The sequence below is a fragment of the Cucumis sativus genome, chromosome 1 (genome assembly GCF_000004075.3).
Source record: "Cucumis sativus cultivar 9930 chromosome 1, Cucumber_9930_V3, whole genome shotgun sequence".
Lineage (NCBI taxonomy): Eukaryota > Viridiplantae > Streptophyta > Magnoliopsida > Cucurbitales > Cucurbitaceae > Cucumis > Cucumis sativus.
Window position 1 is genome coordinate 9,495,422 of NC_026655.2, and position 24,244 is coordinate 9,519,665.

General features: G+C 30.3%; 1 protein-coding gene across 1 annotated transcript; it reads right to left on the reverse strand.

Moving 5' to 3' along the window:
• Positions 1 to 15,014: 15,014 nt before the first annotated feature.
• LOC101216558 (double-stranded RNA-binding protein 2) lies at positions 15,015 to 20,056 on the reverse strand. The gene is made up of 3 exons (XM_004139399.3): positions 19,485 to 20,056; positions 16,977 to 17,196; positions 15,015 to 16,497 (listed from the first exon to the last, which is right to left on the reverse strand). The coding sequence occupies exons 1-3, from the start codon at positions 19,728 to 19,730 to the stop codon at positions 15,719 to 15,721; spliced, it is 1,245 nt and encodes a 414-aa protein (XP_004139447.1). The 5' UTR covers positions 19,731 to 20,056; the 3' UTR covers positions 15,015 to 15,718.
• Positions 20,057 to 24,244: the final 4,188 nt, after the last annotated feature.

The window sequence follows — 24,244 nt, forward strand, 5'->3', positions numbered from 1 at the left end:
TTTTCTTTTTGAAGTACCTTTCTTATCATGGACAACAGTGCAGTAAGCCTAGGGAGGAGGAAACTTTTGTACTAGTGAATCTTAATTGACTTAGGGAAAAAGTTTCTAAAAATAACTAATTTTGGTTTAAACATTGTACATTATTATCAATAACACTTCAAGAGTTATTACTAGTAGTTGTTAAGCACTCTTTTTTAAACGAGGGGTTTGACAACTTGAGAAATTTAGGAGAGCTAGGTTGTGTGGATAAAAACAAGCCAATTCACTATTTGGTTCATCAATAATTAAAAAGGTATTTGCAATCAAAATTGATCCTCAATCAATTGGCCTTTATGGGACCAACTGTCATAAATTAATGAAAAAATGTCCAACAACAAGATTGATACTAATTTAAGGGATTATATTTCCATCTCAACGATTTTCATTAAGAATCTACAAGAATTGCATTAAGAACAAGAGATTCAAATTGAGACTTTTTAAAGTAAGATAGTCTCTATCTTTAAAAAGATTAATTGAGATTATTTCAATTCAACAATTAAAGTAAAATTCAATAGGACGCTAAATGATGCTAAATAATTCAATCTAAGATCATTAACAATCATGCTTTAATATTGAGATTAACACTTCTAAGAATTGAAATTAAATTCTAAAATTATACAGTAATCAAATCTACTTTTAAATAACTTTTTACTAAAACGCATGAAAGGAAATAATCCAAAAGATTGATTAAGAATGCAAGATTATACAAGGATTCTTAAAGGATTAAGATTAAGTACACCAAATTTCTCTAAAAGTTACCTTAGTTCATCGTGGAAATTGAAGAAGCAAACAAATTTCGATGAACAAGAGTAGACATCCTTGAAGTTGATGTGATTTTATTCAATTCTTGGAGAGATTTACATTAACTATTAGAGACTTTAGATTGGAAACTAAAAGATGATGTGAATAATGAGTTACCAAGTGATTTTGGGCTCTAATAAGCCATAGAGTCAGTTTGGGATAAAAAAAAACATGCACAAACATGCACTTTTGACATAATTTTAAAGTCCAAAGTGACGCGGCGCCTGATTTTTACAAAATAGTGAAACTACTATTGAACTTGTTTCGGCCCGTTCTCACTTGTTTGAGCTTTGATTTAAGCTATTTTCATTGCATTAGGCTTGTTGCGATGTCTAGATTATTTTTATGTACAAAATTGTGAATTTAATGAATAAGTGAGATGATGAGGGAGAGTTAAAAAGGGCATGTATCCCGATTGAGACAATGAAGACGGGGGCATGTATCCCATGATAGTGAAACTATTTGAATTGATTTTGCATTACTAAGTTGATATTGTTATACTATGCGACATCAATTAGTTTCAAATAAGGTTTGCCCATTAAGTTCTAATCTTGAAACTTAATGTTATATTAGGAGCCTTCTAATAGTTTGAGAAATATTTTTTAAACATTTGGGTAAGTAGATTTCTAACCATTGATGTTTGTTTTCTTGTGTACTACATGATCGATGGCTGTTAAAAAAAAAAATCGATAACCCGATCAATTCAAATTACCCAACCCAAATTGTAAGCGTTGGGTTGGGTTAAAAAATTGAAAAAAGAAATATTTGAACCGGGTTACCAGGTTGGGTATTTAAGGGATCGGGTTGACTCAACCCAACCATGTTATAATATATATATAAGCCTAGGCCTTCATGCTTGAGCACGACCATTTCCCTTGTTTCCTACTTCATGCTTCAATAAACCCATTTTCCTTGGGTTAATATTTTGCTAGTCCATTTCGAATTTTTTTTAAAAATAATGTGTTTTGTGAAAATATTTTGAAAAATAGGATTGTTGGGAAAGAAATTATAAGAATAAGGTTGTTTCCCAAACTATTTTCAAAAATAGGTGTTTTTTTTAAATTGAACGAAGTCGTGTACCCCGTACACGACTTCCTAAATGCACATGTCAGCACATTTGACCACTTCGCTCCACGTATGCACGAGTTTGACCCACGTGGACGGAAGTCGTGTACGGGTACACGACTTCCTAAATAATTGTTTTTAAAATTATTATATTTTAAAAGATTAACTATTTTTAGGGTAAAAACATTTGTGAAAGACGGATTTGTTTTTAAAATAATGTGTTTTTAAAAAGTATTTTCAAAATTAGGGTAGTTGAAAATTTATGTTTTTGTTTAAATCTTCAACTTTAAATATGTGAAAATTTTAGTTTTTGTTTAAATGGCCAAATTTTTGGTAGTTTATGTTTATTATGAACAAATTAAAAAAATAAACCAAAGGTAAACACATCATTAGTGATATCTTATAAGAATTTTGAACGTTTTTTTTAATACTTAGTTCTCTACTTTTAAAAAATATATATTATATATTGATATTATTAAGAATACTCCTACATCTAAATCATGTATTAGCAACTTCTAATTTATAATTAATTTAAAAAAGTTCAACTTTTTATTTATACAACTTGAATAAGTTCTAGCAAAATTTAAAAACACTTAAATTATACAACTTAAGAAGCTTCCTCATCTCCCTCTACGACATCATCGCCTTGTCGTCGTCGTCGCCGTCGAATGCGTCTACGATCTGTGTCGGCAACATTTAAACGTCGAGTCCGCTGAACAAGGCTGTCTATATCTCCCATGACTTCGTCACACATTGGACTAAAAATTTCAAAATTGTTTTCCATGGAGACTCGACGTACGTCTTCAACAAAATTATTCTGAACGATTGTAAATAATATAATTAAAAAATGTTCATGCTTGTATTAAATTTATAAATCATATTAAAACTATTATTCTTATTGGTATTGTTTTTATTATTATTATTATTATTATTATTATTATTAGTCAAATCATTATTATTTTTACTATTATTTTTTTTATTATTAGTCAAATCATTATTATTAGTCAAATTAGGATTATTTTTATTATTTTATTATGATTATTATTATTATTAGTCAAATCAATCGGGAAAGAAAAAAAGTACATTTAACATTAATTAGGTTAGGTTTTGATTTTTATTAATAATTATTATTTTTAATAATAATAATAATAATTTTATTATTAGTCAAATCAATCGGAAAAGAGAAAAATTACATTTAACATTAATTAGGTTAGGTTTTGATTTTTATTAATAATTATTATTTTTAATAATAATAATAATAATTTTATTATTAGTCAAATCAATCAGAAAAAAGTACATTTAACATTAATTAGGTTAGGTTTTGATTTTTATTAATAATTATTATTTTTAATAATAATAATAATCATTTTATTATTAGTCAAATCAATCGGGAAAGAAAAAAAGTACATTTAACATTAATTAGGTTAGGTTTTGATTTTTATTAATAATTATTATTTTTAATAATAATAATAATCATTTTATTATTAGTCAAATCAATCGGGAAAGAAAAAAAAGTACATTTAACATTAATTAGGTTAGGTTTTGATTTTTATTAATAATTATTATTTTTAATAATAATAATAATAATTTTATTATTATTATTATTATTTATAAGGTTAAAAAATAATAAAATTAAAAAAAAATATATAACAAAATTCTAAGGCATATAACAAAATTCAAAAGATAGATGAATGCGACAATGGAGGATAGGAGAAGCCTACAACAAAAAATAAATTATTTTATCAACATAATAATAAAATAAAATAATTTTAACAACAAAATCGTATACCCTGTCCACGATTTTTAGAAAAACATACTTTTATGACGAAATAGAAGAGAAAAAGTGAAGAGAGGAAGAGAAAATTTGAAAGGAAAAATGGATGAGAGGAAAAGAGAAGAGGGGAAGAGAAAATTTGAAGTTGGAAGGGAGAATGAAATAGGAAGAGAAAAGATGAAGAGGGGGAAAGGAAAGATGAAGTTGGGATGAAGAATGGGTTAGAAAGAGGAAAGATGAAAGATGAAGAGAGAGAAAACTAGATGAAGGAAGAGGAAATATGAAGGAAGAGGAAAGGAAAGATGAAGGAAGAGGAAAGGAAAGAGGAAGGAAGAACGAAAAAGAGGAAGAGGAAAAATTTAGAGAAGAAGGAAAAAATATTTGGAATGAAGGCAGAATGAGGGAATTTTAGGGCTTTTAAAATAGGCGAAGTCGTGTACCCTGTACACGACTTCCTGCATGCGCGACACGTGTCCACACCCTCTGAACCCTACGTCCACCCGTGAACCCTACGGTTGACTGGACTGTTGACCGTTGACTCATTGTACGGAAGTCGTGTACGGGGTACACGACTTCCACCATACGCGGCAAAATGTGCCAGCTGTACGGGAGTCGTGTACCCGGTACACGACTCCAGTCAGAAAACGTGGGTCGGGTCCATGACTCCACTCGGATATCGTAAGCCCGGTCCACGACACCAAATCGATTTGTGGAAGTCGTGTACCCCGTACACGACTTCAGTCACCTATTTTTGAAAATACTTTCCCAACTACCCTATTTTTGTAAATACTTTTACAAAATACATTATTTTTAAAAAAAATTCGTCCATTTCTCTTCCCTTTATGGTTCAGTTGACCCATTTTTCTAATACATTGGTTTTCCATTTCACTCCACTGGCACTCCCACTAAACAAATATGAAGAGATTATAGAGAAAAAAAGACAAATTTTTTGGGTTGGGTTGGATTCATATTTTGCCAACTCCGACATTTTGAGTTGGTCCATATTTTTTCCTCAACCCGGCCCAACCAGACTTATGTACACCCCTAGCATGATGCTTAGTTTATTACTATTATGCATAACTATTAAGTTTTTATTATTTTGTCATGACTATTTGTTTTGTAAATATCAATTTACTATTATGACTTATGTATTATTATTGTGGATACATATCAATTTATTTGACATTAATCTATTTTTCTTTTTTAATTTTTTAATTTTTTTTCCCAAAGTATGTTCCCTTTAAAAGACAAAAAAATGGAGGTATATCTCCCGTATATTTATTTATTTGTGATTTATCATTTCTTTTCATAATAACAAAACAATTATTGTTAATAATAATAATATCATAATCCAAATCGAAAATGAAAACTTGTCAATCCAATAAAACAATAAAAATATTATACATCGTGTTATTATTATAATTTAAGATATGTGTAGACGTGAATGAAAATGCATCAAATGAATGGATAAGTGATATTAATTTGTTAAATTCAAAGATTGGTCAACAATGTAATCAAAATTTAAATAAGGCAAGAGAACTAATAATTACACTACAAATAAAAATACTTATATTGTATATATATACTACATATATACAATTTATATATAGTATATATATACATGTACTACAGATATATACATAAATATATGTGTAATATGAGTATATATTATGAAACATGTATGTTTTTTTTCTTAGATGTAATTAAGCTGAAAACATTTTTTAGTTTAACTTAACATTTTTCTTTGAACGATATTACAAATAGATTAATTTTTCACGTAGTTTTGGTTGTAATGATTGATGAAGAAAACATGAAGAAAACATGAAAAAAATATTAGATATTAAAAAATATGTGAGATGAGAGATACAATGACAATAGCTTCAAAATAAATATCTTGAAATTATTTTAAAATAAATGGAGTTCGAGTGTACTTATTTAAGTTTTTGTATCAAAAGATAAACGAGGGTGATAACTATATTTATATTTTTCATTTGCCGTTTACGTAGCCACATAGCAAAAGTTGAATAACGTATTTATTACTTTCGACTTTCTGCGACGTATGTCAGAGTAGTGTCATAGAAAGTTGAATTTTCGACGACATCACTAGATCAAACGTCGGAAAAGTCGAAACTAACAAATATGTTATTCAATTTTTCGCGACATGGAGGACCGTTGCGTCACCGAAAGTTAATTTTGAATTTTTTAGTTTTCATTTTTCGCGACGTGTCACACCCTCACGTCGCGAAAAGTTGAAACATTTTATTTCTCTGCAGACTTTTCGCATCATTTGAGGACACCTACGTCGTGGAAAGGCGAAAGAAATAAATATGTTATTCAACTTTTCGTGACGTGGAGGACCGTTGACGTCGCCGAAAGTTCATCTAAAATTTATTAGTTTCCACTTTTCGTGACGTGTCACGCACTCACGTTACGAAAAGTCAATAGTTTCGTTTCTCTACATACTTTTTGTGACATTTGAAGGCATCTACATCGCAAAACGTTTATTATTTGGACTTTATGTGACGTATTTTGGATACACATTGCTAAAATTCTAAAAAACAAATTACATATTCACTTTTCCGCGATGTAGGTCAGAAGTGCTTCGTGAAAAGTTTATCATTTGAATAAATATTTGGACTTACCGCGATGTCTCTCCGAGACACGTTGTAGAAAGTAAAAAAAAAAAAAAAACTAAATATTCACCTTTCCACGAGGTTTTGGAGATAGACGTCGTGGAAAGTCTTCGATGAAATGAAGCGTTTCGTGTTCCTGCGACGTGTTTGAGAAGTATGTCAGGAAAAAGTAAAATAACAAATTAAATAGTAAACTCCTACGACGTTGTGATCCCAAAAGTTGCGAAAAGTGTCATACAACGACGTAGTTTGGCGGACGTCGTTTTTGGCGTCGCGATAAGTGAAGTCGTTAAATATTATTCAATATTTGTACGTGGTCTAGATCCTATTAGACTTGATTGTCTGAATTGATTGTCATAAGTGAAGAGACAATTCAGACAATTCAAAACTTAATAGAATATTGTCAAGTGAAGTTACTAACGAGAGATTTTACATCAAGCTAATCGATATGTTTTAGAGAATACAGTTGATGTGTAACCATATATAGAGAGTTTTTATCTATATAATCATGAAATTTAAAGTAATTACATTTCAACCTCATATTATATTTTACAAGGAAGTACATTGCAACAACACCACTAAAATATATCAAAAAACCAAAAATGAATTCAAGATGAACACAATCGAACATTCATAATAGCTTGATTACAAGGAAAATTATAATACAAAATTAGATATTTAACACTATCCTTTCTCGTTTATATTCTAATTGTCCAAGTTGTTGTTACTTAGGTTGGAACGAAACTTGCAACGAGAGATGTTGAGGTTTCAGATAACTTGCGGTGGATTGCTCATGATCCTCATTCAGTAGTGACTATTTACAATAGTTACACTAGTAATGGATGTCACTACCACACAAAGTCGCATGACAGAAACAAAACTCTACAAAATAGTAGAGCCTGTTTAGTTACAAAAACAATGAAAGTATGTAGCTTAAAAAATAAAAATCTTATGGTTGTCATTTTTAAATGTGATTAGGTTGAAAATAGTAGTCGTGTATCAAAATTAACGAGCTATGATTTGTGTTAGTTGACTTAAATTAGAATAGAGCACAAGAATGATTTTTTCATACTCGTAACCCAGGCAAGACAACTGTTTTTTGTTGACATCCAAGTGATGGTTGATGGTCTACAACTCTTACTCTACCACAAAGAGATTTAACTGAGAGAAGAACATTTGGTTTCTGAAACCATATAAATTTTTTTTTAAAGTCTACATTTTATATTTTTTAAAATTTAAAAATTTTAATTCATAGAAATTTTAAGATTATTATTTATTTATTATTTATTCATTTCCTCTTGTAGAATGTATTCATTTTTTTCCATCTATCATCTTCTTTTTTTCTTCTTGGTATAAGATCTAAAAGATACTGGTACATGATCAAAACAACCATGTACCAATATCTAAACGATCAGTTGTCTATCCCAAATAGACAGAGATATAAGATAGACCACTATCACTAGTATATCGTTTAGACTAGGTACAATAGTGCAAGATCGTGCTGCAAAATCTTTTAGATTTGGTAGAATATCGTTTAGACTAAGTACAAAGATACAAGATCGTTTAGATTGGGTACAATGATACAAGATTGCTTACTAATATCATTTAGATTGAATGCAAGACCGTTTAGACTAGGTACATGATCGTTTAGACTTGATACGAAATCACTTTTTCACGTGTGTGAGACCAATTAATTGCATAATATTTTTGTTATTTCATGTTGTGGGTTTGGTGACTTTTTTCTTTTTCAAAATTGTTCTATATAGTGTAAATATTTTTTCACTTTAAAAAACTTCAATAAAAAAATGTGTGTTATTGTTACAATTATGTTGTTACTTTTCGTCACATTTTTATTTTATATGTAAAAAACATTCAACTTTAAAATAATATGCATTTTAATTTGTTTTAAAATATAAACATTTATTTATTATTAATCTCAAAATTATTTTTATTTTTTATTGTTCAACAAATTTTGGTCAATTTATATAAATATAACAAAATGCCAAAATATTTACGGCATAGTAACAAAATAAAAAAACTCATGAAATCGACTATTTTTTTTTCATATTCTTTCTTTGGCAATTTTTTTCCTTCCATTGTCCTTTTCTCTTCTTCTTCTCCATTTTTTAAAAAATATTATTTGATTCGTGATCGCGTACCAAATATAAAAGAACAATTTTTTATTTTTTTTCAAACTGTTATTTGATTGTTAAGATCGTGTGCCAAGTATAAAAGATTGTGAAAAAAACCGTTGGGATATTGGAAAGCTAAATCCAAACAATTATGTACCAAAAATATAGACAAATCTACATGATTTTGTACAAAGAATCTCAAAAAAGTCATCGTATACAAAATCTAAACGATCATGTACTAAGAAATTTTGAAAAAAAAAATCGTTTAGATTTGGCTATCCAAATTTAAACGATCGTGTACAAAAAAAATAATTGATTTTAAATGATTATGTACCAAAGAATCTTGAAAAAAATTATTTAGATTTGGCTACCTAAATTTAAACGATCGTGGACAATTTTTTTTAAAAAACAAATCGTTTAGATTTGACTATCTAAATTTAAACGATTAAATCTAAACGATCGTGTAGTAGAGAATAACAAAATCTAAACGATCATTTACCAAATATATTATGTACGGGTGTCCATTAATCATAGTGGCAATTTTTGTATTTTTCATTGTGGGTCTGTGGGCTTTTTTTCGTTTTCAAAATTATTCTATACCGTGTAAATATTTGATCGCTTTGTTATATTTTTGAAAAAACCCATAAATTTTCATCAAGATTTAACATTTTATTGATATTTTAATTCTTTTTCATAAAAATTCACCTTTTACCGTTTATGCTAAAACCATAATAGCAACTTCTTTCCTTCCTTATTTGACACATCAATAAATGATTATTTGTTTACCGATTTTCCAATGAGATATTAGGCATGTATTTAGTATACATGTTTTTGAAAAGAAATTCACTTTCCAAAATCAAGAATAACATGAGTTTTGAGATAATATTATTAAAAAAATTTAAGAACTCATATAATATGAGTTATTTAATACACTACAAAAGTGTGAGGTAATGTTGGAGAGAAATGTTTTATAAATGTTGTGTTACAAGTATTCTTTCGTAACCTTGTGTTTATGCTTGGTGCATGACTTTGTTATTGTTGTGATAATCTGTGGTAGGAGTAACTGTGAGCTAATACTCCCTTGTTATTAATTGTGTGGTTTGTGGGTGTGGTGTGGTTTGATTTATCGCAAGATGCTGGTAGAAATCCTAGGTAACTCGTCAGACGCTAGTCGAGTGTGAATTTCATGTCTAGATGAGGGGAGAACCCTAGGTTGAGGCAAGTTGTGATGAAATCCTAGTGTTGGATGCTGGTTGAGTGTGAATTCCAGATCTAGGTGAAGAATAATGTACAAAACACTGGTTGAATATGAATCCCAGGTCTGAGGGAAAGTTAGAATGTGGTAAGACATTGATTGAATGTGAATTCCAGATCTCAGGAAAAGCTTGAATGTGTCGAGACACTGGTGGAAATCTCAGGTAACTCGTGTGACGCTAGTTGAATGTGAGTCCTAGGTCCAGGTGAGGGGAGAATCTCAGATTCCGGTTATAAGTTTGGAATGCGTGATAACTTAAGCGCGTGAAACTTATTTGTGCTTGTAGTGATGGTTTGATTATGGTATGATGCGATGAAAACCATATGTTTGTAATATGACTTGGTTGCAATTATTATATGAATTTGTTGTATTCCCAAAAGGTTTTTCTCAAACCCATCACTCACTAAGTCATTTTATAGAATTAGTTTGTATTTATCATGAGTTAGTTCTCTAAATAAAATTAAAACAGTTTATGTTATAATTAAAAAATTATTTACCCGAATAACCAATGTTTTGTACAATATATTGATTATTGATAGCATCTAAAAGGAAAAATGAAATATTTCTTCATTGACTAATACTACGAGCCTTGGGACAACAGTGGATTAAACCAAACATTCTTAGAATCGAAAGAAAAATAAACTATCATTGGTTGAACAATTTGACCCATTTAGTCTAATGTATATTCTTTGACTGAAATAGTGTGTGAAGATAGAAACTTTAAAGCCTAGAAATGGTATGAAAATTGTCTAATGTATATTCATTTTCAAATGTATAAGAACTCTAACAAATAACATTTAAATTAAAGTTAACATAATGATTTTCAGCCACATAATTAAAAACTTAAAGACTTGCAAAATTTTATAAGTATATAGGTTTATTAGACACAATTTTTTAAAAGTTCATCAACTATTTTTGCATTCAAACTTTCCTTTTTTTTTTTTAAGGTAGGAAAAAAGGAAGTTGCTATGAGGACAATTTCTAAAAAAGAAAAAAAGTCATACATTCAAAGTAAAATGGTATAGAATTGGGTTGGTGGGTGTAGATGGAAATTTGTTGTCCAAAGTGGGTTGATTTCATACATACTAATGAGATGAGATTCAAAGCAAGAAGTGGCAGTAATAATGTTCTATATAAAGAAAAAGAACATTGATTTAGTGGATTTGTTTCTTTATTTTTATGTTTTGAACTTTTTCTTCAAAAAGCCAAAAAGTTTTCACAATATCGAATTTCTTTTTCCTTCCCAACCATTCCCCCAATCACACAAACATCCAATTCCCTTTTCTAACAAATTACTAATCTAATAAGCAAAATGAAAGTTAGAAAGAAAAAAAATGAAACCACTCTCTCCAAAATTGATCTCTATTTATGAAGGTGGAGGTTGGTTTTATGAAATCTGTTCTTTAAGAATCTTTACACATAAGTGTATATATATTTGTGGATGCAATAACGTGTTAAAGATTAAAGATAAATGATGATACATACCAAAGTCAAACAGATGTTTTATTTCTTTATTTGATGAAATCAACATTCTTTCTTCTTTGTCTACCATAACCTTTCTCTTTATTCTCTCCCTCTCAAAATTGTTGTTCTTCCTTTTGTAAGATATGATTGCTTCTTGCTAATGGGTATGGAAAGGGCTTCCCATTTGCCTTTTTTGTCACACCAGCCAGCCATTGCTTTTCTTTTCTTCTTCATCTTTTTTTCTTTTTCTTTTTCTCATTTCTCATAGGAAAAAAGGAATATTAATTGCAAATTGGGCCCCGTTTTGGGCCCAATCCAGTGGGCCCAAAATGTGTCTCGGTCACCTCTCCATTCATTTCATTCCCTTCAAATCAACGTTTGTTTGCGTAAATTATTAGAAGGCTGACGTGGCTACTGCCTATGTTGACCCCTCCACCCCCCACTTAATCACTCTCCCAATAGCTTCATTTTTGCAAACTCATCTTTCTTTAATATTCTTTTTTCTAAAGTTTTATCCTATACATTTCTTTAATGATATCTTAGCTCTTAATTAATGGAATTTTTCCCTCAAAAGTTGTGTGTGTTTTGGTAGATGTATGACTTGAAATTGGAGGAAAAAAGTGAAACATCTACTATTTCTTTTAAATACACATTTTACATTCATGTGAAGTTACTAAAATGAAAACCTTGTGCATAAGGATTGAGCTCTTGATTCTTGCTATCTTGCTCTTTTGCTATTTCACTGACTTCACCTTTTCCTCTTTCTCCATTGCTCTCCATGTCGATGCAAATCAAGAAAGAAAAATTGTGAAGATGAAAAAGAAGATAAAAAGATTAAGGATAATATAGTTGATTTAGTTTCTTAAGTTTATGTCATCTTTAATAAGTCATTTAAGATGGAGAGTTTTTAATAAAGTTAAAACTTTAAAACTTTGTATTTGATATTTTTTTAACTTATAACAAATTATAGATGTGTAGTTAGATTATAGAGTTAGTCCACATCTAATGAGATTCAAAATTATGAATTATTTATTACATGTCATTTAAGCTCAAAGACTCACATATGAAAAGAAGTGTGTCAAAAGACTTACTAGACACCTAGAATAAAAGTTTTTTAAAAGTTTGAATACAAATTGAACAAATGTTAAAAATATAAAAACTAAATTTGTAGTTTCAACTCAAACAAATCTCGATTTTTCATCTAATACTATATTTTGAATTTGACAATTATACAATAAAATTCTAATATTGTATAAAACAATAAATGACGAGATCTTTAAACCGGATGATTTTCACAACCAATTTTAGTTAGAATAACATATCGCTCAATGGTCTTGAAAGGATGGTAATTCTCTTTTTTAACATTCTTTTAGAACTTAATTAGATTCAAATGATATTATCTTTTTACTTAATCAACCTAATAAAATAATAAATCTAAAAAATAAAACAACATGTTAATAATTATATTATATTTAAATAAATTTAACAAAAACACTAATAAAAATTCCTATATAGATAATATAGTACTTAATTTAGTGGTAAAACTATCATTTCACCCTAATAATAGTCCAAGTTGATTGTAAGAAAGGGTGGTTAAAGGTGGACTAAAGACGATTGACAATGGCATGAGAGGTGATGATGAAAGATTGAAACTATTAAAGAGTTGGAAATTGTTTTTTGTAAAAGTTAGTTTAGAGAGTTTTTCACAAATTATTTGTTAATTTGGGTTGTGATTAATATTTGTTAATTTAGTCAATTAAACAAATATTCCAAACACACTCTAGACGAGTGCTCAAAATAGGTAATAGGTGGAGACCTCCAAAATGCTTTGATATATGTGTATAATGTTGACCGTTTAAAGTTGAAATAAGAGGAAACTCCACCTCAACTTCAGCATCCTCTCCTTAATGCTCAAATTTTTTATCATGTTTTTAGTAATCCATGACTTTGTTGATATCTTTTGATTTATTAAATAATGCATTTTGCCATTTACTCTCTTTCCTCCTACAAATTATCAAACACTCTCCTCTTTAAAAATTGGTTCGATCTTTATTTTGAAAAATTAAATTATAAAATCTAAACTATATTTTTAAAATAAAAGTATTAAGACCTCATTTTTATTTTTGAAAATAGATTAAAATTACTTATTTACTTGAAAAAGATGGAAGTAGCTTAAAATTACTTTGCTACATTTTCTTTAATTCAAACTGTAATCAATTAATGCAAGTAAGAATGGAACACAACACTTTTGATCTATCACAAACATCATATTATTGACCCTATAATTAAAGATTGTTTTTTGCTTCATGAGTTACACAGATAATAGAGAGAAACAATAATAACTTTAAAACAAAAATTTGATAGGTGAAGCCAATGTTAAAAAAGAAAAGAAAAACCCCCCAATAAAATCTTGTTGATTAAATATATTGTCTCAATTGGGAGAGAGAAGAGGATTGGTTTGTTTTAGTCATTTGGAATAACAGGAAAGGGTTTTGTGAATGATGATGAAATATGCATATATGATACCATTAAATCATTACATATTCTTTCAACTTTTTGGTTTCCTCCTTTTCAAGAAATAGGGGTAGCTATGTTCCATTATGAGTTTCAAGACCTCAAATATCATGTTTCTATCTAAAACCATTAATACATCAAATAATGCATCTTGGAGCTTTGGATTCTATGCTATCTATATAGTATAGAATCTCAATTCAAAAAAATTTCACCAATAATTTTGGTTTTCTATCAAAATTTCTTTTTCTATTTGTTGAAAAACCCCTTTCTTTTTTTTGTAATAAACTTTCAACCATAGATATTTTCACAAACTCTCGACTTTGAGGTTGACATTTTAATCAATGATGTTGTCCATATATTAATTTACATGTTGAATTTTAACATTATAAATAGTCTCCTGAAACAAGTATTTGTAGATTTTGCAAGTTTGAAGAAGTATTACTTGATAACTATTTAATTAAAAAAATTTTAAAACTATTTGTCAATAGTTTCCTTACAATAAATTGCAATTTTTATAAAGAAATATATAAAAGCAAAAAAAGTGTTTCTCTAAGAATCTTTTTTCTTTTTTATTAGTTTTTACAACTTGGGTAACAGTAATAAAATAAAGATACCCACGGGTGAAATTAATGGTTATAAGTTTCATTTTAAAAAATAAAGATTAAGACCAAATAGCAATCGTGGATTTGCATAGTGTTTTCAGTTTTCCATTTATAAAAAATTATATTTGAATTTTGGCCAAATAAAAAAAAGAAAAACTAAAAGTACATAATAATATGAAAGAAAGAGTTAGAAGTGGTGTTTACGAACTGAATTCTTAAAAATATAAACAAGTAATTAAATAGACATAAAATGAGACTTTAATTTATAAATACAGCCAACTAGAGAATTGATAGCAAATATGCACAATCTCAAGAACAATTACACCACACGCAAAGGAAATGTTTTGGTCAAAAGAATTGAAAACTGTGAAGCCGTAAACTTTACTCCTTCAGCCAATTTGGGTCGGCTCAAGGAGTTCGTTGTATTTTATGTTTTATTAAGTTACTAACTCTTAACTTTGCCCCTAAAAATTCACTTCACTAGGGGTTAGAAACACTTCCCATCACTTATGTTCTATGTTTTAGCTACATTTTAAGAAATGTTATGAGAGGAAAAGAGAAGAGTGATCAAACACACCTAAATCATTCTAAAAACTATAGGCACTCAGTGTATATATTTCTCGACACTAAACTCCTACTGATGGATATTCATGCATTATCACCAATTACCAGCATCACTTAGATAACTATCAGGAAAAATAAAATAAGAACAATTAGACTTGAGAGACGAGAGAATCAATCAAAGTTTCATCGGGCATTTTACTAAATCGAATTGAATCTATATCAATTTTGATCTCCATCCTCAAAAACTGCTTATGAGTTTGAGGAAGATGAACTATTTCTCTTCCTTAGCAAACAGCAATTTTCAACACCTGAAATACAAGGATCGTTCACCTCGAAATTTCACCAACCCAACCTCTTTTAGGGGCCATTCAGAATCACTGTCTAGACAAGATTAGCAAATATTATATATATACATGCATGAAAATACAGAATAGCAAAAAATGGAAATGAAGGATCCCGAGCGATGAGATGGTTACCAGAACCGCTGGATGACGAACTTAATATGTTCGGTGCACCCTCATCGAGCTGGTCTTGGGGATGCAGATCAGAAGAGAGTTTTCGGAGAAGATGGGACAACATGCCCAAAGATACTAATATATAAGTACATAAGTTGACACAGTGGCTGTTGAAATGGCAATGCTGCAGGGATGCTCATACTAATTTTTCCACCTCTCAACAACTCATGTTTAACAAAACGGGGCAAAAAGAAAAAAAGAGAAAAAGAGAAAAAGATTAAAAAAAAAAAGAAAAAAAAAAGATGAAAAGAGAAAAGGGTTGACACTCAAAATAAGATGCAGACAAGATGAGATAACCTAACTTTACTGCAAAACCATACGACAATCTCCTATGTGGTCTTTTCCTAATGAATCACCTCATCAAATTTTGAGTTCCTCAAGGTTCTCTAATGTCTTAGTTTCTTCCGGACTGTTCACCACTGTAAATGTAGCTTGTTCTACTTCAGCAGTTGATACTACAGTAGGCGGCGAGGGCACAGTCACGGTCACAGGTGCGGAAAGAGCAGGTGGGTCTTCTTTTGGAGCAGCTGGAGCTGGACATTCTTCTTTTTTAACTACAGGAGGATTTTCTTTGCGTACTGGGGGAGCAGCAAAGACAGGAATTGCTTGCCTAATAGAAACCGGTGGGGCAATCCGTATGGGAGGGACTCGAATTACTTGCTGTGGTGGAAGCTTTGAAGGTTGCGGTAGAGGAGGGGCAGAAAACACAGGCATTGCTGTTCTAATTGTAACTGGTGGGGCAATACCATGGCAAGATGTCCTAAACTGCTGAACAGGAATATAAGAAAGAGCGGTTCCGGCACTGAACTTCTGGGGGCGGGGTCCAGAGCCTTCTAGTGCAGGAGTTTGAGATTGAGGAATGGGAATTTTATTTGCTGAAAATGGAGCTCTGCTTCGAGGAGCTGCCTTCTGGCAAATTAGGGGAAGAATCTTCGATGTGGGAGCAGGGGGTCGTTGGGGACTAGTTGGCCTTGGAGTCTGAATTTGAAGTTTTTTGTGGAATGGTATCGTTGCATTTGGATTTGACATAGCCAATTTTTCTTTTTGGCGATAATTCAATAAGGCTCGAGCTATAGTGATCTGCTCCAGCTCATCATTGTTTTCTGGTTCTGATGAAGAGCTTGCTGATTCTTTAGCCACTAGTCAAAATTAAAAACAAAACATTAGAAAAAACGAGTAAAAAAAGGAAGCACCATGGGAAGATGAACAATTTTCTTGAATTATGGTAAAATATGTTCGCGATTGACATTACATTAAGAGGTAATCCAGTGATGTGTGCTCTTACTCTCAAAAATCTTAGCCACGTTTTCAGACTATCATCATAAAAACAGATGAGGGCAAAATATTTTTTAAGAATTGCGGAAGCCATCAGGATAGGATATCTAGCTTCGATAGGAAGTAATAACACTATAATAAAGAACGTTCCCATAAACATTTCACAGAGAAACTTTTGAATTTAAACTCGATGTTCCAGCAGATAGTAATATCACATATGCTTGCATACATCAACTGTGCAGAAAAAAAGATGACCTATTATCTTTTTTATCAGGATAATAGTGATGGTATCCGTTTTAAATTATATACATGCATGTATTATGTATGTATATATATAACTCACATTGTTTTAAAGCTGACCAAGCTGCCATTGCAGCATTTTTCTCTGCCTGTTTTTTGTTCTTGGCAGGTTCTCCAGTAAACGTTATTCCAGCCAATTCTACTATCCCTGTAAAAACAGGTAGGTGGCCAAGGCCTGACCTGAATGTTGTATATTGTGGCAATGGCGCTCCAACTCTTTGGGCAATTTCCTGCAGGAGGTTCTTGTAAACTCCTGTTTCATCCTGATCACAGATGATTATAGTAAGTAATTGAACTAAAAATCGGCCAAGCCTACTCGTCCATAAGATATTAGCAGCATCTTTAGTTCAATTCAAAAACATTTTACAGACAGATGAACGATATCAGAAAAGTTGTTCACAAATTCTATGCCCGAGAGGTTTGGTAGATTCCACAAAATATTTTCTTTTACGACAATTCAATGAAAATATCTTAGATGCATTTTACATTTTAGCAGACAGTACACAATAAACTAACCAGAAAGTAACTACAGGTATGAATGCATTTCATGTTTTCAATTAATCATAATGTACTTCATGTTCTCAACACTATATAAATCTAAAAACACTTTAAATAATAATTTCATTCCAGAGATCTGCTGCCCGGAAAACTATCTTCATCACTAATAATAGCAATTGCAGATTCCATTAAATCCGAGGTAATCTGAACTTGAAGCTAATCAACATCATAATTTGATTTGTAATGCGTTTACTGTTTGGAACTGAATACAATTGAATTCTATAAGATGTCTTTCCTAATTTATTCAAAACAATTTCTACGCTGCATATGAATAGTAAGCTATCTGAGCTCCAACCACTATAGAGCATTAAACTATTGCTTTGCATAGTGAAACTCCATAAAGTGGAGTGTTGTTTCATCAGTCTACACACACCAGGCCACCACCACATAACCACTAGAACTCTATTTCATGGCCACACCTTTTTGGAAAAAAGTTCAAAAATTACAATTTGGAGTTTACAGTAGAGAAATAGTTATTAAAGAGCACGGTTGCTAAATAGTTATATCAAACATCAGATACATTCCCCGATTATGAAGGATATCTTTAGTCTTTATTTTTTAAAAGAGATGTTAACTGAGGGATGAGAGAAATTGAAGCATAGCTAATAACTTTAAACCAATTAAACCTCATTAAATGGGTTAAAAAAACAAGGTAATGAGCAATAAATTACTCAACCTAAGAAACATAAATTAACCAGGCCGTGCGCCTCGGCAACCAACAGAAACAAAATATTTGATCTTTTTTGCAAGTATGCTTATGGCAAACAAATCCTGATTTTACTAAATCACTAGTGCGATACAATAGAAAGCCCCATATCAGGGCATTCATCTTATTGGAACACAAGGACGCCCATGGAGAAAAGTAACCCTAAATATCCACCGAAAATTCCTCATCTCCCTCTTCAAACACCAAGATAAACGGTTTTTAAATCACAATAAAGTTGACAGAGACACATGCACACATTTTCTCGAACGGCGAAAGAGGATAACTTTTAAAAACAACAAAGAAGAAAAGTTAGTCAAACAATTGTACCCAAAACCGGTGAGGAGTAATTACATAAAATAATTGATGAACCCAAGTTTTTTAAAGCCTCTAAGACTTATAGTAACAAAGATAACAGAAACAACCTCCTAATTTCTAATTGGTCTACTTGAATAATCTCTATCTGAAACTCAGCTTCCAACAAATTTATCACAATTGGTGTTGGATTCTTGGTCCCTGCCGTTTCTACGATACCCATCTGATCATTTATTAGATCGGAGAAATAAAATGGGCCAAAGTTGGGAGCTACCAAAAACACAATTGGATGACCGACAAACCCATTAATGAGAAAATTAATTACACCAACTTGCCCAAGAAGACTACTCCCGACAGCTGGCTCCGAGATAATAAGGTAAACAAAAAACTTTGATACTTCTTCTCATGGAACGGACCTTCAAAGAGGCGTCACAAGTTCACACTTTTCGTTCAAAGATCACCCAAACCGTAGCCCTAGTCAGAGAATTCCGGCCGATCAGAGAGATCAGAAGATTATCTCATAAGTTAGAAGAAAAATGCCAACCTAGTCCATGGCACAACCATCATTTCAAAACCAAATACCAGAACAACCATCCTTCTTAGATCTCAGTTATATAACCCACCGACCGAGATATTCATGGTTTAACTAAACGCACTATTGTGCAATTCCTATATTACCTAGCTTCTTAACCTCACAAACCAGCCATGATAAGAGGAAGCTCAGAGGAGGAGAACAAGACAAAATGCACAAAAAACACTAACATAACAAAAAACCTAAAACTAACGACAAATTTTCCCAGCTCGTAGAAGAAAATCCTACTGTAAACAGTACCATCAATTCGTTAAACAAAAAAAAAAAAAAAAAAAAAACAACCCAGAAATGAAGATCAAGCACAGAAGCAAGCCGGAAGAGAAGAACAAAAACTAAACCGTTTGACCAAAGTTTAAAAAGAAAAAAAAAGAAAAAGGACTCACCAGGATTCTAGCTGCAAGCGAATGAGGGGGACCACGGTTAGAGAGGGCGTTCAAGGCGACCTCAGCGGCGGAGTGCTCAGCCTGGCGGAGAGTAGAGCAGTACTGAGGACATTCAAAGATCTCACCATTGAAGTTAACAGTAGCTTTAAACCTTGGCGCATGGTCTGGTCCTTCCCTAATGCAGGTATACGAGGGAAGATTAAAGCAACTTCTCTGCGCCAGCTCTTGAAGCTGGTTCTTGTACATTTCTGCTCCGATTCGGTGTCAGCTCCACTTCACTCCTTCCCCTCACTTGACAAATTAACCTCCTCCTCCTCCTCCCTCCACCAATAGGGCTTTCCACAGAAACCAAAAACCCTAGCCCAGATCCGATCCGCCGCAATCTGTGAAAACAATTCAAACTACAGTAGAATAATCTCACCGTCGTCGGTGACGGAGATGAAGACCCGGCGAGATCAAAGGTTTTTAGGGGTTTTTTCCCTTCACTTTTCAGAGAGAGAGAGAAGAGAGAGAGAGAGAGAGAGAGAGAGCCCTGAGGCTAGTTCGTGAGAGAGAAAGGAGAAGAGAGAGAAAACAAAAATTTCTTAGTGAAAATAATAATAATAGTAATAATAAATTTCAAATTTTTATTTAATTACATAAATTAATTATTTCTTCCCTTTATTTTTTGTGTGTTGTTTTGTCTTATTTAGAATTAATATTATATTGTTGGAAATTTTTATTATTTAATGCTTCTTTCTCTTTTATTTTCAGGGAGTCAACTAGAACGTTAAAGGCTGCATTTGCCATTGGATTTGATGAATTATTTTCATTTTTTAAATTACTAATTAATTTGTGGTTAACAAATAAATAAATACTTCTTTTTCAAATTTTTTTGTTATGAGTTTTTTTTTTTTTATTGTACAGTCACTGACACTGTACAGATAGACATAATAGAGACAATGGGATTTTTAAATCACCTTATATCAAACTAAATTTGAGTAGTAAAATTTTGTTTTTGCATTTATGTTTTTTGAATTTTGATCCATTATTTTACTCTCTCTCTCTCTCTCTCCCTCTTTTTCTTTTTTTCTTTTTTCTATTTTTGTCAAATGACAAAAATGTCCTTACCTTCTAATTCAATGTCTATTTTCTTGGTTATTTTTCCTTTATTTAGGTTCAAACGTTTTTTTTTTTTGTCTCTAAACTTTGAGATTTGAATCTAATTATTTTTAAACAATCTAAAGTTTATATAAATTTAGGATTCCAATATAAATTGACATTGTAAATTGAGAAAGAAAAGTAAAGTTGGGTTGAAACTATAATGCCCAATTTGCAAACATGTCTTGTAGCACCATATCAAAAGATGGAACCACTTTGAAAACTAGTGGAGACAAAAAGTGAAAAGAGATGAAAGTGCAATGGCATCTTTGGGTTGAAATTTTCAAATTTTGGTATTAATTGAATGGACTGCTTCCATTGATAAACCTAGGTATAAGGATAAATGGAGTTATCTACTCTATATTTTATTTCATTTCCATCCATTTTAAGAGTGCAACCAAAAAATATCTGAAAAATCAAATCCAACTCCTACTACTAGTTTGGTTCTATTACAAAAAAAATATATCGAATTATAGTTAAAAGCCACCCATTTCCATCCCTAAAAATTAATACACCCACTTTTAATTCTTTTCAAAAACAAAATTGCCTTTTTTTTTTCTTTTTCTTTTTTTGTTCTCGTTCGATTTGAATTTCGCGTTGAATGTATGTGCATCTTATTCGTATTATTAGTTTTCCTTCTTCGTATTTACCGGTCTTCTTGTTTGCAATTTCTTTATCTTCTCTTTCAGAATTTCTTCATTCTTTGTCATCTCTTATTTTCAGCATCATCTCCTTCTTCTTCTTCCTCCTTCTATTTTCACCACATGATTGTATATCAAAACCAATACGATCGTTTAAACGATCTTGTACTAAGATCTTCAGATTTGATACATGATCGTTTAGCTTTGCTAAAAGGTCGTTTAGCTTTGGTACAAAATCTTGTACCAAGATCGTGTAAATATTGGTGCACGATTGTTTCATTTAGTTCTAGTACAAGACTGTATACCAATATTGTTTAGATTTTATACAAGATCGTTTAGATTTGATACAATATTATGTATCGCGATCTTTTTACTAAGATCTAAACGATCGTGTACCAATAATGTCTGAATGATCATGTAGCAAGCTTTTCACACGTGTATATGGTCGATTAATTGCATGATATTTTTGTTATTCCATGTTATGGGTTTTTGGGTATTTTTCGTTTTTAAATTCTTTTATATCGTGTAAATAATTTTGCGTTTTGTTCTCTATTTTAAAGAACTCCTTAAATTATTTAAATAAAATACCTTTTAAATCTATTTTTAAAATTCTAAATACTGAATAAATATATTTTAAAAACTCAAATATCACATCAATCTATTGATTCCTATGAACAATTGAAAGACTAAGAGATATGTTCTTAAAAACTCACCGATCAAATGCACAAAATTTTCAAAATTAGAAGATTAGAAAGGTAATTTTTCAAGAAAGACAAAGAAACAAAAAGCAGCCTTCAAAACAAAGGTGAAAAGAAAAATGAAAAATTGAAAGAAAAAAAAAAAGACAAATAAAATGGATACGTTGTTGGGTTCTCAAAAAGATAAAATGAATCCTTTGATTTTGTCTTTTATTGCATATTAATTTTGTTTATTTTCTTATAAAACCCATGAGATTGATTTGGTTTTGGGTAGCTCCAAAAACAAGAAAATCGAACCAACTCAGTTAGATAAACATTAACTTCAATCTAATTGTTTTCCGTTCAGAAAAAAAAAATACTTCAACATAATTACAAGGAGAGTACCAACGTGTAGATAATTTGTTGGAAAAATTTGACCCATTTATAAACTTAAAATTTGATCAAGAATGAATTTAGTATAAATTTAGGGAGTCACGCTCTTCTAACTTTATACACTTATATATGTACTAGTAACAACACGTGTATGACATGTCAAACGCAGGGTTTTATTAAAAATTTAAATTAATATACTTTTTAAAAAAATTATAATATTTTCTACGTAGTACAAATACAAAGTAAAGTAAATTATTATAACAATAAGTTTTTAAATGGAAAAAATGTTTGTTGGAAGTATGGAAAAAACTTTTTTTTAGACTAATAACCATAAGTTATTAATTATATCTAGTTTTGTTTAAAAAAAACAACTCGTGATTATAAAATACAATAAAAGTAAATCATAGAATCACCCTTTCACAACTTCAAGTGATAAAACAAGTGCAAAGACAATTTTCAAATCAAATCGCTATATGTATTCAAAATGCAATAACCATGAGTAGCAATTAATTGATATCGCCATAACAAAAATCTTGTGCTCACTATTTATCGAGTAGAAAATTTTAAATAAGATATTAGTTGTGTATACTTACCTTAATCAACAATTCTTTAACAGAAAAATCTTTATTAATTTTGCTAGCTAGTGACTTTTGGCGCCTCATTCCTCCATTTTGGTTTTTGTCTCAATGGTTTGATTTCTATATGACTTGATGCTACAATGGTATGACTTCAAACATTCTCATATTTCTATTTTGTTGTCTGTCTTCGCATGTTTGAGAGGATGGTATTTTTCAATTAGCATAATGAACTTTATATATTGAATTAAATTTGTAGAATGAGAGGAGATCTTAGATGCAAAGTTTTATTTATTTATTATTGGTGTAAATTGCCTCATTAATGTAGTTGGGGTATGGTTTTGTAACGTAAAAGAAATAATGAAAATCATTTTCTATAAAAATGAATGAAAATTTGGAGAGCTAAGAGGTTTTTGGAATTTAAAAAGAAAATAAAGTCTAACATCTAATTAATTAATGTATTTAGTGGTAATTTGTTTTAAATGTACTTAATATTTATATATTAATTGTTAATTAATTGAACAAGTTATGTGACTATAATTTTCTTTTCAATTTTTATTTAACAAATTTTAAAATGGACAAAATTACCACAAATTTTATAGTGATAATTACTAAAATGAAAGGGACAAAATTAGAAGAAAAATGTTTCTCCCCCATACCCACTTTTATGTATAGGATAGAAGTATAGATGTATATCGAAAGTTAGCCGCCATATCTGAGTCTATGTTCAAGTCTCACACCTTATATTAAAATCCTATCAACAAAATTTAAAATATTATTTAGCTTTATATATCCTTATTAAAAGTAGTTTAAAGGAGATTCATCCCGAACATTACCTTTCGCTAAATTCTAAATTTACAATATCAACCAAATCTAATTGTTTTTTTTTATTTATGATTATTAAAATAATATAAAAATATAATTATCATTGACAAATTGTTATTTAAGAAATAAATAAGTTTGAATATGAAGAGTTAAATTTAATTTTCAAAATTTATAAATATATTTTAATGATGGGATTGTAAAAGGTTTTGCTTTTATCTTTTCAATAAACATTTGAATTTCAACTTTCTCTTCTACTTAGTTTTGTTTTCTTGGTTTTTTCACTCACTATGTTTTGTTTTGTTTCGTTTATATTTGATATATATTTTTGTGTTGTAATTGCTACAATAGATATTTGAATTTATCTTATACTTAGGTTTGTTTTCTTGATCTTTTTACGCATTGCGTTTTGTTTTGTCTATTACTTTGTTTCTATTGATATATACTTTTGCGTGACAATTGCAACAAGTTAATGCTTTAAAATTTGAAGGAAGACTTGAAAAACACAAAAT

Coding starts and splice junctions, on each gene's coding strand:
- LOC101216558 (XM_004139399.3), bottom strand. CDS start 19,730: ATGTACAAGAACCAGCTTCAAGAGCTGGCGCAGAGAAGTTGCTTTAAT. Junction 17,197..19,484: donor CGCTTGCAGCTAGAATCCTG/GTGAGTCCTTTT, acceptor ATCTGTGATCAG/GATGAAACAGGAGTTTACAA. Junction 16,498..16,976: donor TTGGTCAGCTTTAAAACAAT/GTGAGTTATATA, acceptor AATTTTGACTAG/TGGCTAAAGAATCAGCAAGC.